The sequence below is a fragment of the Micropterus salmoides genome, unplaced genomic scaffold (assembly GCF_014851395.1).
Source record: "Micropterus salmoides isolate LMB-PRFRI ecotype aquatic unplaced genomic scaffold, ASM1485139v1 Ms_hic_scaffold_1, whole genome shotgun sequence".
In the NCBI taxonomy this organism is placed as follows: domain Eukaryota; kingdom Metazoa; phylum Chordata; class Actinopteri; order Centrarchiformes; family Centrarchidae; genus Micropterus; species Micropterus salmoides.
The window spans coordinates 43718846-43736480 of NW_024040040.1; the positions used below are offsets into that span (position 1 = coordinate 43718846).

A 17635-nucleotide genomic window follows, 5' to 3' on the forward strand; every position below is an offset into this window, starting at 1 on the left:
GGCACAAAATGTGACACCTGTATTAACCTTTGTCGGGGCACCACTTTTCACTGGATGAGAATGAGAATGGCATCATGTCTCTACTGATCTGCTCTGGCAGAGGACTGAGGACTATGTATGATACAAGAAACTGGGTGAAACAATCTGGCAGAGAGTTCAGACACCCTAAATAAAATAAGGTGATTCATAATGTCTCCTCAGGAGTGAAAAGGAAAATTAATTACAATCACATGGACAGTGGTTTGCTATCATATGGAAGTTACAGGCTCTAAAAGTCTTCTGTATAGTTTATTTGTTTTAGTTTTTACACTTGATTGATCATTTTGTAAGACTATCCATTGTAACCATTTCTTTAAAATGCAAAATTGTATTATTTAAAATTTGCAGTTTGTCAACCTCATGTTAGAGGTGTCCACATGTTTCATCTTTGGTAAGGGGTGCCCTTGAAAAGAGCCAGTAAGAAAAGTGATGTATTGACTTTGACAAGTTAAAAGCAATTCCTCCTGGCGGGGCACATTGAGGGTATTCAAGGGAGGAAGCGGACGCTCTGTCTCCGCCAGAATCTGCCGGAAACTCCTTGAACTTCTCCCCATGAACTTCACACATAACAGGGAATGTCCTACCAAAAAGCCCTGAACTCAAAACTCTTTACAGACCTTTCCCTGGCTTAGTAGAGTGCATCATCCAAATCATCCAAACCAGTGGAGCAAAGATCTGAGGACCAGAGGCTTCTCCCAAGATTGTTTATTAGTTTTGGAAAAGTGTGCAAAAGAGTATCCAGGCCAAGAAAGAAAAATCTGTTTTGTCTTAGTTCAGTTGCAACAAAAGTTTTAGCTGTCTTTTCTTTTATGGAACCAAGGCTGCTTTAAAATGACTGTAGCTCCATGCAATTACTCCAATTATATTATAGTATATATAATATTATTAGTATGTGTCATCAATCATCAATAAGGTGTCAAAATAAATTATGTTGTCAAGGAGGAGTACTTGAAGAACAGGAATAGACCAAGAATTGACCCCTGGGGTACACCACACATAAAAAAAACTGACATGACACTGACATTAAACAATGATCATTTATGGAGACATTTCTTAAAGCGTGTATCATCCCTGGTAAACCTGGAACTTTAGGTGAAGACAGAATATGAACATGCTAGAGAGTATTTCAACCACGCCACTCATGAATGGACAAAATAAACACGAGGTCAACACACATCAATCACATATCAACCTGAACAGCACTCATAGTTTGTTGCCACATATAAGCCTTGACATTTTGCTCTACTACTGCAGCAATTATAATATAATGTCTGTACTGTAGTCTTACATGTAGCAGCTGTCAAGAAAAGAAACGGCTTGTGTTAAGCAGGATAGAGCTGGCTGCATGTTGACCCCCAAATGTTTATAACCACACATACTCACTGTCTCTCTGCCCGGACGAATGCATGTAGATGCCTCGATTACAGCAAATGCTCCATGAATTCGTGCCCTGATGTCAGTATGTTATTTAAACACCCAAACAGACACACACACACACACAAACACACACAGGGCTGTCATGGTCAAGGAGTCTGCCATTTTCCCCTTATAATGTATATGTTGTAACACTTCAATATATAAAAGGCCTGTGTAGTTGTATTCCTTTTTATATATTAGCTGTAGAATCATACTTTTCATGAGAAGGTTGACAACACTAAGTGTCAGTTTAATGCTTTGTGAAGAAGGTTTAAAGGTGAAATTTATAGTGGAGGAAATGGCTTTTAATTTAGGTCAGATTTTTTATCTTTGGGCTCATTCTGGATTGCCATTATAAAACTTGTCCTCTCCTGTCTAATGAAACTCTCTGTTAGTCATTGTAATTATTCAGGTGATTTACTTTGAGGCTTAATGAACAAAGGGAGAGAAGGACAGGTTCTTTGCTCTCAAAAGACTTTATCATAGTCTGATGCATTATTTACAGAATCTGTCACACTGATCTGGAGCAAGTTATTCACAATAAGTCAATTAGTAATTAGGTTAGCTGTTTTAAGGGCAGATTCGTTGATTTAGTGCAGTGGTGAAATGAAACAAATTATATATACAGTAAGTTTAAGTACTCTACTTGAGTATTTTCATTTGATGCTACTATATACTTCACCACTACATTTTAGACATGTCAAAGCACTGCATTTATTTTACAGCTTTAGTGGCTAACTAGGTAGCGTATATTGGCTGTTTGGGGGAATAAACATATTTGCACAAATGATGCGCTTTCTGTCTGGTCACACCTAAAAGACAACATCTGTACTTCGTCGGCTAACGCTGAGCAGGTGCTAACGTTATCCGGTGCAAAGTTGTATCGCTTTCCACATTAATTCACCAACTAACGCGACCCATGTTACTATCCTGTGTACCACTGGTATTATGTCAAAGTGTCAAAGAAATGATATAATGGTAAAAAGCAAATGTGGAACGATGTGTTTACTATTCTATGTTTGCTTCGTAACGTTCAATTTGGATTTATTGCCTTTTACCTATACTCAGGTACACAGCTTCTCCACTTCTCAGTCGCTGTAACTAACATGACCCACATAATATACAACACAGAGGAAGAACCATCCACTAACACTACAGTAAATTTACTTACTGCACTAACTGTTATAAAGTGTGACACAATTTCGTTATAATATTCAGTCCAGCTCACTACCCGTTTCATTATCATCCAAAACATTTAGCTGTGCTGACATTGCTGAGCCTCCGGTGAAAGATAAAGTTACACAGATAGTAAAGAAAGTTACTGAAAGCAGCAGGTGAGCTAACGTAGCACGTCGGCTAAATGCAGTAAATGTATTGTGATCATGTAACAAGCGTGGATTACTTCAACCTGCAGCTGATAACAAAAAAAAAGAAATTATCTAAATACTTTCTCCACCACTCCTTTAATGTTGTTGTGATGTATAAAATCTGGTAGCCTGCATGTGCTTCAGATGAATAGGATCAATGATGACGCACTCCCAATAAAATAAAGCTAACTGGCTTCCTGTATATTCCTTTGCACGACTTTTTCTAAGTATTTTGGCAGAGTGCTTCTAAAATACTGACAGGTGGCAGCATTGTGGCAAAGACTTGGCAAATGGCACACATAAGACTCAGGTATTTAATGCAGTCTGGGCTTCTGTCTCATTCCTCTTATATAGCTAATTTGTCAACACTTTGTTGGCATCTTTGTGCACAATCACACATCACAGAGCAGGATCTTCCTACTCGTACAGTGTTGATTGGATGTGCTCCTACAGGTACTCTGTTAAGATTAAGCCCCAGCTGTTATGCTTACTTCACTCAGCACTGGATTCAGGTTGGAGGAAAATTAGCAGATGCTGCACATTGCCGCAGCCTGTGTAAGATTGTGAAAGCAGATTGGCAAATGTGATGCAAATGTTCTTTGCTGTCAATATGTTCTAATTAACAAACTGTCAAAAGGCGCCAGGGTAGGAAAAAAAAACATTATGAAGATGAATGATGAGGCAACACAACTTGCAGTCACACAAAGAATCTTCAACCACTTTCTTACAGCTGCTGAATGGAAACGTAAAGTGCATACTTCATTGAGATTTCATTGATAATTTTCCCTTTTCTTGATATGTCTATGTTTTCACTACAGTAAGACATAACCTGATTTGTTTCAGCTCTGCATTAATAAATAGTATATTCTTTGCACACCCTGGCTTTTTTATTGAACACAATCCCTTTGTGTTTTTTTAAACTTGTAAAATAATGGGATTTTTAACTTGATTTTCCAGTGCAGGTTATGTGCTAGTGTGTGAAGGTAACCTCCCACTCATCATTACTCAGATGAAACATCAACAGAGGGGTAAACATTTGAGGTCAAAGAGACAATCAGTCTGGTTACAAATGAGAACAGGATTTAATCACCTCTCTGTTTTAATATGTACAAGAATATGTGTGTGAAACATATTAGCTCAAATCTTTGACAAATGGCTGCCCTGGTCACACCAGCCCCACCAGCCTAAATGATAAATTTTTCCTATTTAAGTCACTGAAAGTGCTGCTTTGCTTTGACCTCTGTTTCGCTCATAAAGGTGAATTGAATCAAAAACATCTTAAGAATTCATAAGCTGTAAGACAGAAGAGAAAACTTCAAGAGCATCAAATTAACAAGATCAGCTGAGGGGTGAATGGTGAAGGTGATATTCAGGTTCAAAATCTTATTTAGGGGTTTTACCAGAACAGGTTTACATGGTTTATTTTTCAAAAAACACCATATTTTTGTCATACTGCACATTGCTGCAGCTCTTCTTTTCACCCTTTGTGTTGAACGCTTCGTTTTAGCTGTGGAGTGATACATCTTGTCTCTAAATGATCTTTGTTGGGAGTTGCACTTGCGCAGTTCCTAGTTAAGGACTACTAGCCAATCAGAAGCAGAGAAGGGCAGGTCAGTGAGAAGCCCATAAAAAGGGCATTGGTTCAACTGTACAAGTTGCTGACCAGCTTGGCAACATGGACTGGAGCAAGAGTTTCAGAGTGGTGAGTTATTAGTGAAGTCAGTGAACTCTCTTGAAGTCCCTTCTTAAAAGATACTTTTATAGGAGAGCCTTTCCCGATCTTATTTGACTTTATTTTATCCCTTTTATTTTAGTCTATTTTACTAATTTTATATTTATCTTAAACGTGTATTTTAATCTTTTCAATATTTTCATGCTTTTATCTGTATTGTTTTTGTATTATTGTCTTTTGGGTATTATTGTCTTTACACTTGTTAAAGCACTTTGTAACTTGTTTTTGAAAAGTGCTCTATAAATAAATATTATTATTATTATTATTATTAATATTGTTGTTATTATTAATCTGTAACAAAAGTATTTTTCATCCATAAAGCTGAGCTCCGTCTCTACATCACAGTAACAACTTTATGTCCACTGACTGCCTGGAGGGTAGCTAGTGTTTGGAAGAAGAAAAAGAAGATATACTTTATTTATTTAATTTTATTGGAAGGCAGAGGTGTGTTCTGCAGCTCTATTTTTTCCACAGTTGTTTTTGAGGGTTTGTGCCTAGCCGCTTGGCGTGTGTTATATGGAGCGCATTTAGCTTTCATCCCTGTGACGTCAAGACTGAAAAACCTCAACAACTATTAGATGGATTGCAATGAAATGTGGTGCAGACATTGTTGTCCCCTTCAGAATGAATTGTAATAACTTGTGACTGATGATCCCCTGACTTTTCACCTGGTTTATGATACATTTTCTAAGATAAACTGGCATCCACTACATCACTTTTAGAAGTTTAAAACGGCATGACTTTAATAAAGTTAAACAAATATTACCAGAAATGACAGCTTCCATGAAAATTTACCGCTGCAAAGATCCTGACCTGACGTCAATGTAACTTGAATATAACCTGAATAAAATTCACCAACTCTTTCTTGTAAAGTTTTTTTCCACAGCATTCAGTCCTCTGTGTGTCTCGTGGTGTTTCTGAAAAGCAGTTTGGCTCTCTATACCTGCAAAACTAAAGACGTTAGAATGCCAACATGTTAAACTAAGTGTACACTGAACATAGCACATATTTACATTGTTAACATTATACCTGCTTAGCATCAGTATGTTAACATAGTCTTTGTGAGCATGTGAGCATGTTAGCATGTTGACGTTAGCATTACAGAGCTGCCAACATGGCTGCTCTTTCATCGTCAGAATATTCAGAATATTCTTTATGTGAAGTTAAAATTTAACATAGCAGTTTCAGCATTACAGTGATGGACTGCTGAATTTTATGTGTCTGTGTGAATTATTTTTAATGGACTTCTACCTTTATTTAGGGCACAATGAAGTCAGCTTTGTGATTTGTGCTCAACTGTTTGCTCACAGATGTTAATGACTCCCCCTTGTTGAAATCAGCTAATTGTGGTGATGAGTCACCATGATTGACCACGTTGCTATTCTGTACTCTTGCACTTTCCTGTTGCATGTTGAAATTGGAATAGAAAGGTTAGTTTGTTAGCATCCTGACCTCAAATTGCTGCCCATGCTGTGTATTTTTGCATCTTGACGCTGTTTTTTAAAGGGGCTGATTGAGGTTTGGTATTCAGAAACAACAACTCAACAGGAAACATTTTAACCTGTGGCCTTCTGCACTATATTTGGCACTTTGTCAACATGCTGCCAGCTGCACTCTATACACTGTCAGTACCACTGCCAATAGTGGTCAGTACTGACGTGATCTTTTCCTTGTTCCATTGGTCCTTCGTCCCCCATGGTGCCGTCGAGCTCGCCTTTTCTCTCAAGGTTAATTTCATTTGAACTGCACAAGCTCTTGTACTGGCTCGTCTGTTTTAAGGTCCTGTCTTTATTGATTGCTGTGAAATGAAATTATGCCTCACTGTAAAGTGGAGCTGAGCCCTGTTGGACACAGTTAATGATCCTCTCATAGCAGTTCATATTCCCAACCTCGGCTCTTCTTTCCCTTGTAATATGTCAAATCCACCAACTTGTAATTAGAGCTAATGTGTTTTATCTTGTTGAAAACAGTGGGCTCTCTGCAGACAGTTTTCACCTGTACAGAGGGACAAAGAAAACGTTTTTTTTGTTTAAAGTTATACTCTGTTTAGAAACAGCAGTAAGCATGCTGATTGTGAAGATTATACCAGCTAAACAACATCATGTTGGCATTATCCATGTGAGCAAGTTTGCATGCTGGTGTTAGCATTAAGCTAAAATCACTGTTGTGCCTAAGTACAGCCTCACAGAGCTACTAGCATGGCTATAGACTCTTTGCTTTAATCTATAATGCTGCGAGGATCTTCACTAACATGTTGCTACTTTAAACTGCCCCAGTAACTTACATACCTAATTTAACTCTTAGCACAATTTAAATTTAATGCTAGGCTTAATCCCAAGTTTGACATTTTGGTAAATTATGCATATTCTCTTTCTTGCAGAGAGATGAGATTTTTGGGGAAGAATTGCCATTTTTTCACTTTGTGTTTGTACTACTTAAACAAATAATATTGTGAGCTTTGGAGGTGCTGTTGGGCAGATTTAGTTACCTTTGGACTGAACCAGACTGGCTATTTCCCCGTTTCCAGTCTTTATGCTAAAATAAACTAATCTAACAGGGCTGCTGGTGGTATCTTAATATTCACCATACAGAAAGGAGAGTGGGTTTAATGTTCTCATCTAACTCTCAGCAAGAGAGCGAATATGGGTATTTCACAAAATATCACTATTCCTTTAACCCTCTTCAGTAATCACCTAATTTTAACACTCACCTTTTATAAAGCTAACCTTGACTTTAATGTTAAGCATAAACAGATTTCAAGACGAAGAAAATGTCCTCACTTTTGAGACTTGTATTCCTTTCTTTCTTTTAATGATCAGTGAGTCCATGTTAAATACAGGAACACACGAACCAGCAAAGTGACCTTATTGAGTAACAGCAATAAAAGCCATTTATTACCCTTTACAACATGCTAACTTGAACACACGTACAGGATCAATCAAAGATCCAAGCAAACTGTACACGGTTAAGAAAAGCTCTACCTCGACAGAAGTTCTTCCCAACAACAAAATGCTTTACTTGGAGGTGAACGTGTTCTAGTTAAAGGACAAACTATAACCAGGCTGTTGCTGAGGATGTTGCTGCTGGGCTCAATATGGCTGCTATTGGCCTTCTCTCTTGTCTTAACCCCTATGTCAGTCGAAGCCTGTTTACCTCAGGAGTTTACCTGCTCTCAGGGGTTATGTGTGCCTGAGGACTCTGTGTGTGACTTCACTGACGACTGTGGAGATGGCAGCGACGAGGGAGACTGTGAGTAAATAAGGAAAAATATGCAGTATAGTAATCTAACCCTCAAGAGTATTAAGAGAATTTAAAAAACAATATGAGGAGGAGACTAGAACAGAGAAAAACTGAAGTTATATTGTTAAAATATTCATTCCAGATATTTTACAATGCTGCTCACTGGTTGTGTAAAAGTGAAAGTAACATTTTGAGGGGACTTTCACTGACATGGAGAGTAAATACAACACATCCATGATGTAGTATTATGGCATTTCACTCAAAACCATCAACTCCATTTCCAGCTGAAATGACAAACATGTGTTTCACTGACAAAACAGCTGTACCTGATTTAGAAGAACCACTTAGTGCCTGACTTGGACTGGATAATAGATGTTTTTTATTTAACAGTTTTTTTAGTGTTCATTTCCCTCTTACAATAATGGGAGTGTTGTTCAAACATCATATTGTTAATAACCATCATAGAAAAGGGCCTAATTAATACAATATTTTAAGTTCCTGTTTAGTATATCATACATTATTTAAACATTACTTGCTTTCATGCAAATAGTCTAAATAAATTAGTTTAAAAGGCATTAATAATTAATGAACGATGTTTAATTGTCTTACACTTAGGTCACACGCATTTCTGTACCAAATAAAAAACCCTGGCTTAACACTATAAAAGCAGTATACTTAAATATATCCTTAAAGTTCTTAGAAACTTTTCTACCTTGGAAGTTACACTGTTTTACATTTCTTTACTTTAAACAAATGTCTGTGTATCCTCTAAAGAGCCCCGACAGCAACACACATCTTTTAAAACTGTGACTTTTTCCTCACATTATAGTTGCTTTTGAAGTTTACAAAAGCCTAAGGGCAGACTATGTGTATTCCTGTGCCTTGTGTTTTTGAGGCTATTGTTAATAGTTTGGTAGTTCAAGGATTCAAGAAATAAAGAGTTTTTAATTGTAACATACACAAGCAATGTATGTGTAGTGTAGTGAAATCAGGATGGCTACTCTTAATTTAGTGTGAAAAATAAGGATAAAAAAAAGAAATATAAAGGATGAAAATTAGTAAAGTATGTTAAAATGTCAAATGCACAAACTATATGTACAAACTGCATAATGAAATGTTGTACATGCTGGAGTGCAAATATATTTGCATATGAATATCTGGATTTAGAGGGGACAATCTCTCATCGATCAAATACACATATATACATTATTTTTTCTCCATGTGAACAATTAAGTAAAATCCAAATTTAGCATATAAATCATTGGCAGCATTTCTTACACATTAACACAAACATACAGATCTGAATGTCGACTTGGACACACACTTAATGCATAATTGATGTGTGCACACCTTTTAACACAGTGTACCCAACAACCAGGACAACCAAAAAAACGGGAAGTAAATTAAAATGCACAAGGCTTCTGAGAAGATTTAAAATTTATTATACATCTTAAAACATGAAGCAATATGAATGTAAGTTTTTGTTGCTGATCCTGTCTAGCACATCTCTGAAAATTCAATATTACCACTAATGCTTTACAGTCCCTTGTTGCACATTTGGCCGCAGAGCCAAATAAGAATCCCTGCTTAAAATGAGAAACCACTTAGTTTCTGAGCTGTGCTGATGAATCTGTATGGTGCTTAGAACCGACAGCTTACTCCCAGTATACAGATTAAAATATGTTTCAGGGTGAAACACAAAAGAGCACAAGTGAAAAGTGTTTTCTGTTGAAGGCTCCAGATTTAAGAGGTGTGACTTTGAGGAGGGATTCTGTGACCTGATTCAGAGCTCAGAGACGCACTTTGGATGGACCAGAACAACTGAGGTCCTGGGACTTAAACATGACCACATCAACAGCACATCAGGTATTAGAATCCGGCATCTGCTTGCATTTACAGATCTATTTTGAATTCACAACCCTCGCCTTATACTGTATCTGTTTTATTCATGTTTAATGCATGCACTCCCACACTTCTCTCTGGCCTTTAGCACATTTCCTGTCGCTTTCACCCGTCAGAGGAAACAGAACAACAGCAGACCTGAACAGCCCTGTCTTTCTGCCCAGTCAGACATGCCAGGTGACAAAATCCTCTGTTTGGGTAACTTTGGCATGCAGGCTGAACCATCAACAACAACATGACGATGGCTGGTGATATCTTTTTTGCATTTTCTTGTTTAACAGATGAGTTTCTACCATTATGTTGAGGCAAAACATGGAGATCTTCAGGTCTTGGTTCAGACTCACAAACTGGGTCAGAAGACAGAGGTGTGGAAACACTCCACCCAACCACAGCTGGAAATGTGGCCTCGGACAGTGATTACGTTTTCCAGCAATCACAGTTTTCAGGTCTGTAACATTTACAATTCACTATAATAAAGTTTTATGTTGCTCTTTAAAATTGCAGTATAGTAGTATAAGTATATGCATACTACGACATATATCACGGTATGTTATGGTCTATCACCCTGTTGTGTAATGTTCATCTTATTTCAAGTCTGATTTGCCAATTAATACATTCTGAGGTGTGTTACATCTGTTTCACATATGACTCCAGACTCAAGTTTTTCAGGCAGTTATCGCCCAATCAGGTGTTATATTACCTTAGGCCCAGCAGACACTTCTGTTTTTGCTCCCCTATTTCTTATAGAAGTCTAGAAAGACTGTATACGCAAGAGGTAGGCGCTCTTTTCTTCAGGAAGTTTTTGTGTTATTTTAGTTTGAAATAAAAACTTAAAAGAAGTCTAACCACCCTGATTTAGGTGCCCAATAGTGCCCCCAAAGGACTGTGACCTGGAAAGAAGTGCTGATTTGGCCGTAGTACATTAGATGTGTCCCGTGCTGCAGGCTAATTCTGAGCAAGGTTTGAGAGACAGTTTTAAAATAACGTATACCCAAAAACACTCACACTGCATATTAAACATAGTGGTGGAAGAAGTACTTGTATCTTTTACTTGAGTAAAAGTAGCAATATCACAGGAAATGGAGGAGCTGTTAAACCTCTCTGTGTGAAGTTTAATTGGCAGCTCCTTTTGAAAGCTTAGTAGTTTCATTGATGTATGCAGGTGCATTTGTTGAACTATTTCCTGATAGTATAACACAGTAAAGTGAAAAAAATATTGTGTACTAAAGCATATTCTGACAACTAGTATATATAGTACATACTATAAATAGTTGTGCCTGTGTATTTTCTTAGCCTGATACTGTTATCATAATTTTTACTTTAGTAAAACAAAAAGTCTTAAAGCAGCTATAATAATAATATTTTTATATTAACAATGGATCACATGACTACTTGTCTGTGAAATGAAACCACAGAGAATTATCCCTAGACTGTAGCTCCCTTTAGCTCTTCTGAGCTCTTTTGCATCTTTCAGCATCTTGCATTTTGCATTTTGCATCTTGTTTTGGTTTTCTGACCTCACACTGCACTAACTTGAACAACCTCACTGCACACAGACAAAACTAGCACCTAGCTGGTGAACATACAGTATTGTATATTTTCCTCAGGAGATGGAGGAGACCAAAACAGAGCTAAAAAGTGAGTGAATATTGAACTAAAATCCATAAAGTCATCAAAAACACAACTCCAAATGAATGGTAATGTTGCTTCGCATTTGCTAGACATGTAAATATTAAATATTTTTGCCATATCAATTGAACATATTATAATAAATCATTGCTGTGGTTACAGCTTGTATCCACATCAAAATAACCATATTTTTATCAGAGTTTACATCTTAGACCATTGGCCCGTGCTTCACGTGAAATTATACCATATTGTTTCGCAGTATGTTATACTATAGACTACTGTTAAGAACATATTTGTTGATATTTTACTTCATGTTAAGATAAACCATTTAGGATATACAACATACGTAAGTTTCCTTGAGACTTATAAAGTTATCACAACAGAAATTAGCTGCACAGGACAGGAGCTGTATATGTGCAGCGATGGGGTACTGACCTAACCGGACCCTTCAGAGGCCATCTGGAGTTCTGTGAAGCCTGCTGTTTGTGTCCTTGCTATATCCTCAGACAATGTCAGTGTGTCACCCTCTCTGCCTTCACCATCTGTCTCTGACTACAGCCAGTTTCATAACGCGGTTGAACCAAATCCGGGGGTAAAGAGAGGTCAACTCTCTGCTAACATTAATTTTCCCCTCCATTAATCTACTTCCTGTTTTAAAGGCAGTTGAGTTAATTGGGTTTTTTATTTACCACAGTGATTCTGGGGGATTTCAATTTCAGTCAGTTTGCTTAATGATCTGAACATTTTCACCTGCTTAAGTTAAACATATTCGCCTAAAATAATAGGTTATATGCATATATAAACATTTGGCCTATAGCTTTAATCAGAAATACATAAACTCTTATCGATGGTGTGATTAAGGATTATTTTGTAGAGCTGCTTCTACTGACAATAAGTAAGTTATGTTGTTATAAACAGTTATGTACTCATTGCTATTATTCCATAGATTGTATTACTTTTATGGCCTCAAAGTCTGGTTTTGGGAAAAAAATAAATACTAGCTGATAAGTATGACCAATGATAATTGTGTATTTAAGTGCATTTTTCCATCACCCATGATGACATAATCTGCCATTTGTTTACATCAGTCATAAATGATGGGTTATAAAACTCCATTGGTGTAGATAAAGCTGTCTCTGTGGACTTCGATCAGTGAAGCTTTGATATTAGCACTGTGACAGAAACATTTTTTTGTTTTTAGCTGGCTGGCATTGTAGCTCTGTGGATGGTGATGTAATGACAATCTCAACAACTATTAGATGGATTGTAATGAAATTTTGTAGATGTATGGTGCCCAGAGGATGAATCCTTGAGTTTTCCTCTAGTGCTCCAAGCTGGTCAAAGTTTCATTCAAGTTAAATAGTAGATCTCCTTGAACTTTTGTACTACCTGCCTGCTGACTTCTCCTCTAACGTTTCCTCTAGACATTTGTGGTGTTGAGTGAAATGTATCAGTAACTATTAGATGGATTGCCATCTGTAATAACTTGGGCTGTAGACTCAGGAGGGTTAGTATTGGCACAACACACACATGTGGTACATGCTACATGCAAATCTTTTAATGCACACACATACAGAAAGTGCACAAAGATAGATAGATTGTATAGAGAGGGTAAAAGAGATGACTGAGTGATTTCTTGAAGGTTTTCTGTGTGTCAACCAGGTGGTGATTCGAGGTCAACTTTCAGCAGACAGCGAAGCCTCCGAGGTCCTGGCCATCGATGACCTATCCTTCAGTCCCGGCTGCGTGGCTGTGGCTGGTACTGCTACCATTAATAACATCTCACTACACAGACGGGACAAGTTCAGAACTTGACATTTTGAAATATCGCCACAGATAAACAGACTGCCACAAACTTGTTTTGAATACTGATAACAGGGGAAGACATTAAGGCACCCAGGATGGGCTTCATAACAGAATAACTGAATCATTAAAATAGTGCTTACGACATATTTCCCTGCACTGAATATGGAGCACATTCAGTGCCACAATCTATGGGCTTATTTATGTCTGCTATAGTGCGCTGCCTTCATCTCAGTGATGAATATGACACGGATGAACATCTTGGCTGGGAGCATTTGATAAAGCACTGTCCACTTGGCGTTTTGGACAGAATTTTTACATGTTGTCTTGTTGATATACGCGTTTTTCAGCTGCAAGCACAAACGATCATATCTTTACAACTGCTATTATTCATCCAATTCTGGATGATGCTTCTGCTCTCTGCCTATAAAACAGGAGCTGAACCTTCTTTATTGATTGTCTTGTTCAGGCTACAGCCTGTGGCCTTCTCCTTTCCCCAGAGGGGCATCAAGGCCACAGTGTAGAGCTGGAAAGAGCCAGAGCTGTTCTAGAGGCAGTATTAATGTCACAGGTTTGAGTCAGATGTCAATGGTCTGAACCCCAGCACCACAGTTTTTCTAGGATGTTTGCTAAATGATGAGCTTGAATTGCAAAGAAGGCAGATAACAATCCCTACTTCCTCATTCATTCATTAATAACCATAGAAGGTCTGCGGGCAAGCTGTATAATCTAGATACTGTATTTTGGCTATATTGCATATTTATTGTAAAGAGTTTCCCTTGCTTTTAAGCGATTTTTACATGTTTTCGGTGTGAGCTGGCCACCATAAAATTTATTATAACCTTTTATATGCCTAGCTGATATTCACAGTTATTTTGCCAGACCAGGTCTTGTGAAGCCTGCTCTTGAGAATCCCTGCCCTACCTTAATCATTTTAGCAGAAAATTTATCCTTCTGATGTCTAATGAGCCAGATTAAATGAAACCACCTTTTCATTTATGTCTTTTTTGCTTTTTTCTTTGAAAAAACAAGGAATTATTTTTATTTTTACTACTACTAAATCTAAAAGTAGAAGATTTTTTTTACTACAAAAAAAGTAGCAACCACTTAAAGACCTGTTTTCAATAATTTTCCAACAATTTTCCCCTTATGTTTCCAATTCTCATAACCAAAATTAAATCGAGTTCATTTAAGAGATGAGGTCTTGGACATACTATTGATCGAACTATCTGAACTTCATTCATTACTTCACAGTTGAATCTAATCTTCCATAGCACAGCTAATGTACTAACTCTTCTCTGGATGTAGCTGAGCTCATCTAAATTAATTCAACATGATCTCCCTTGAATGCTCTTTAATGATAAAATCGCATGACAGGAGTCAGTGATAATGACAGTAACTCTACTGGGTCTACATCAGATTTTATAGCTCTCCACTATCAAAGTGCCTCTTGCATCTGAATACTGTAATTTCATTCATTTTTCTATCATTTCTGATTTCTGTGGCAGGGAGCATTGTATCCCCTCCTCCTGTCTGCCCTCCCTCTTTATTTGCCTGTGGCGGTGGAGAGTGTATCGAGGAAAGCAAAGTGTGTGACTTCACTCCACATTGTCCTCATGGAGAGGACGAAGTCAACTGCCGTAAGAACCTTGTTGCCAAGTAACAGATTCAAATAATCCACTTGACTATTTAAGTTTTGTCTCTAAGAAATGTTTTTCTGTCAGTTTTGCGGATGGGTCTAGATAATACTATGAAGACAGTCATAAGCGGTGGTGGAAGTGGTAGTGAATTCAAAATGCTATATCACTGATTTTGTGAACAAATCCTTGCATCATAGTTGCCGAATGAATCCAAAAGTGAATTGATTTTGATTGTATTGTCAATTTTTTCACTAGTGTAATCTTGAGCTCCATCGGCTGGTGGCGCACACAACATAATTTTAAGCTCTGTGATTTGATGTTTCTTGATGAAACTCACCTTGGTAGTTAACTTCTCCTGCTAAGTTTTTGTGTACAAAGAACAGATATTTTCAGATATTTAATCTGATGATTTAACTTTGAGTGTTTCATGTCCAACCAAGACATTGAAGTGCGAGTTACGGCTTCCTTGATCATTATCACATAATCGTCCTCAGCAGATGGCGTTTAATCAGTATTCTGAGGGCTTTCAGGACTTCACATCCATGTTGGTTTAAAAGTTGAGATTGAAAATCTCGAAACAAAACAATCTCACCAGAGGGTCCATCAGTATCGGTTTGGAGCGTTCAATCAATATCACACAAAATAATGAACTTCATGCTCAGGAAGATGGAAATTCCATGACTCTGCTGAAGAAGAGCTTATGATGTGATCGAAAGAATGAACTTTCAATCTCAACTTTATTTAAATAATTTCATAACTCTCTATTAATTCAGCCTCTGAGTGCGACTTTGAGGGGGGTTCTTGTGGCTGGTATGAGCTCACCCTTGGCGATGGCTTCGACTGGGTCAGGGGTTCTTCTCTCAAGGTACCCCCAGACTACTATGGCCGCCCACCACCTCTGGACCACTCTACAAACAGCACAAAAGGTAAAGAAACAAACACACAACTGCTGTAGAAATTCTGCCATCTGCAAAATGCAGTTACCATCATCAGTCACAGGGATAAGAATAGAAATGTGATGAGCTGAGTCACTGTGTCCAGCATGTTTGGTCAGAATGAACAAAAGACAATATTATCTACACATCAGATCGGGGTTTTGTGGAAGGAAAGGAAATCCCTCATCTGTGTGTTTATGAGAGATAACCACTCCATGGAGAAATGCTTATTCAGCCATCTGAATAACAGAAAGGAATCGACAAATGCTGTACCCATTCTGCATATTAACACCCCATCATTCACTGAAATACACAACACTATGCTCACTCAGAAACACCATAAGTCTCTCTTACAAGTAAGTTTATTTCACAACATGTTACTGTATTTCAAAACTCATTACATCTTTATAAGCAGGCTTTTCTCCACATCTACCTAGATTTAATTCTTATGGATTCAACAAGGAATCTTTGTTGTAGACTAACTCGACAAAGTTGTGCAGTTTTTAGCAACACCATCTGTTGTTTTGTTATGTACATTGTGTGAACATGCTGTGAAAAGAAGCTCTGTTAGGTTGAGATTTGGAGACTGAGCAGGCAGTGAAGTGAAGTCTCTGTTATGTTCAGCTTCAAGCTTTGTGACATGACACATATCCTGGTGGGAGCATCTGTTTGAAGATTATAAAAATATGACTGTGACCATCAAAGATCTTGTCTGCAACAGTATAGGTATGTGGTGGTGTTCAAACAGTAGGCCTACTTATTTGGCAGCTAAGCACCTAATGGGAGCCAAGAAAACATTTTCCATCACACCACCAGGCAGAATGGATTCATTCTCTTCATACCCTGTCGCAGACCATGTCTTATTTTTCTGTCTTTCATTTTGATGAATGCATTACCACCACACTGCCCTTCACTTGCAAAACACAGTAATTGTCTCCGTGCTGTTGTAATGTTTGCGTTTCCCATTGGGGATAAAAGCCGTTAAGGTCTTACAACTAGGGGTGTGCCAAAAAATCCATACAGCAATATATCGTTAAACATTTTCCACGATACTGTATTGATATTCCAGCCCATCATATCAATCCATAAAAATAAAAATAAATTGCACTTTGAGGGTTAGCTCAATGCTAACATATAATTGAAATCTCCATTAACATGCTAACGGATATTAGCATCGCAATCGCGAAAATATAATCTTAACATAAAGTACAAATTTTGCTTCACATGCTGAACATCCTAAGTGACATGTATACTGTACAAATACTTATAGGACATATGTTTCCTGAGCTCTGTGTGTATCTTCATGTTGTATGCAGTAGTGGAACCCACCATGGTTTGATGAGTTGTTGTTGTTCTGCACATCGCTGCTGCACCGAGCATTTGTAGCCCTGCTGTTAGCAAACAAGTCTCGCCATTGTCTTCTGACCTGACTCATCAAGAAGACAGTGTTGGCACAGGGACTGCAGTCAACAGAATATGTTTTGTCTATCCCATGATTCTTAATATACTCGCTAGACTCGCTTGTCCTGCACAAAAATCCCAGAGGTAGAGGTATTGAAATCTGGCAACAACAACAACAATAACACTAAGTCGAATAGTAAATTAAGTAATAATGTAAGAAGTAGATGCTGAATATGGTTTGAATAGTAGATGTCATCTCTCTCACTGCAGGCCACTTCATGTTTATATTTAAGAACAGTAGCAGTCTTTATCCAAGGGCTGTTCTCCGAGGACCCTGGTTCAAACAATCGGCCTCCGGCTGCACCATGACCTTCTGGTGAGAGTCACACAGTAGCTTCCTTCTCTATCACAACCTGAATCTGTAGATCCACCTGCAATTCCAGACTTTTTCCATTTGCTGTCTCTCCTCTTCCTCTGTTTTTCTTGATCTTTTTCCCTTTCCTCCCACCATCATTTCACCTGTCTCAGCTC

General features: G+C 37.8%; 1 protein-coding gene and 1 long non-coding RNA gene across 4 annotated transcripts in view; one reads left to right on the top strand and one right to left on the bottom strand.

Annotated features, from left to right (window-relative positions):
* Positions 1 to 7590: 7590 nt before the first annotated feature.
* The window catches only part of malrd1 (MAM and LDL receptor class A domain containing 1), a 56994-nt gene continuing 46949 nt past the window's right edge, over positions 7591 to 17635 (top strand). For 2 of the 3 annotated variants that reach the window (XM_038729763.1, XM_038729770.1), the window contains exons 1-2: positions 17191 to 17254; positions 17375 to 17480. In XM_038729763.1, coding sequence (XP_038585691.1) covers positions 17383 to 17480 — 98 coding nt within the window. In that variant the 5' untranslated portion in view covers positions 17191 to 17254; positions 17375 to 17382. Of the gene's footprint in view, positions 7804 to 9528; positions 9661 to 9784; positions 9874 to 9977; positions 10143 to 12987; positions 13085 to 13832; positions 13836 to 14636; positions 14769 to 15541; positions 15695 to 17190; positions 17255 to 17374; positions 17481 to 17635 lie in introns of those variants that run through there. The other variant, XM_038729772.1, reaches the window with a different exon arrangement.
* Positions 12869 to 17096, bottom strand: LOC119910926. The gene is made up of 3 exons (XR_005445720.1): positions 17033 to 17096; positions 15591 to 15676; positions 12869 to 13110 (listed from the first exon to the last, which is right to left on the bottom strand). It is a non-coding gene; the product is annotated as an uncharacterized LOC119910926 (long non-coding RNA).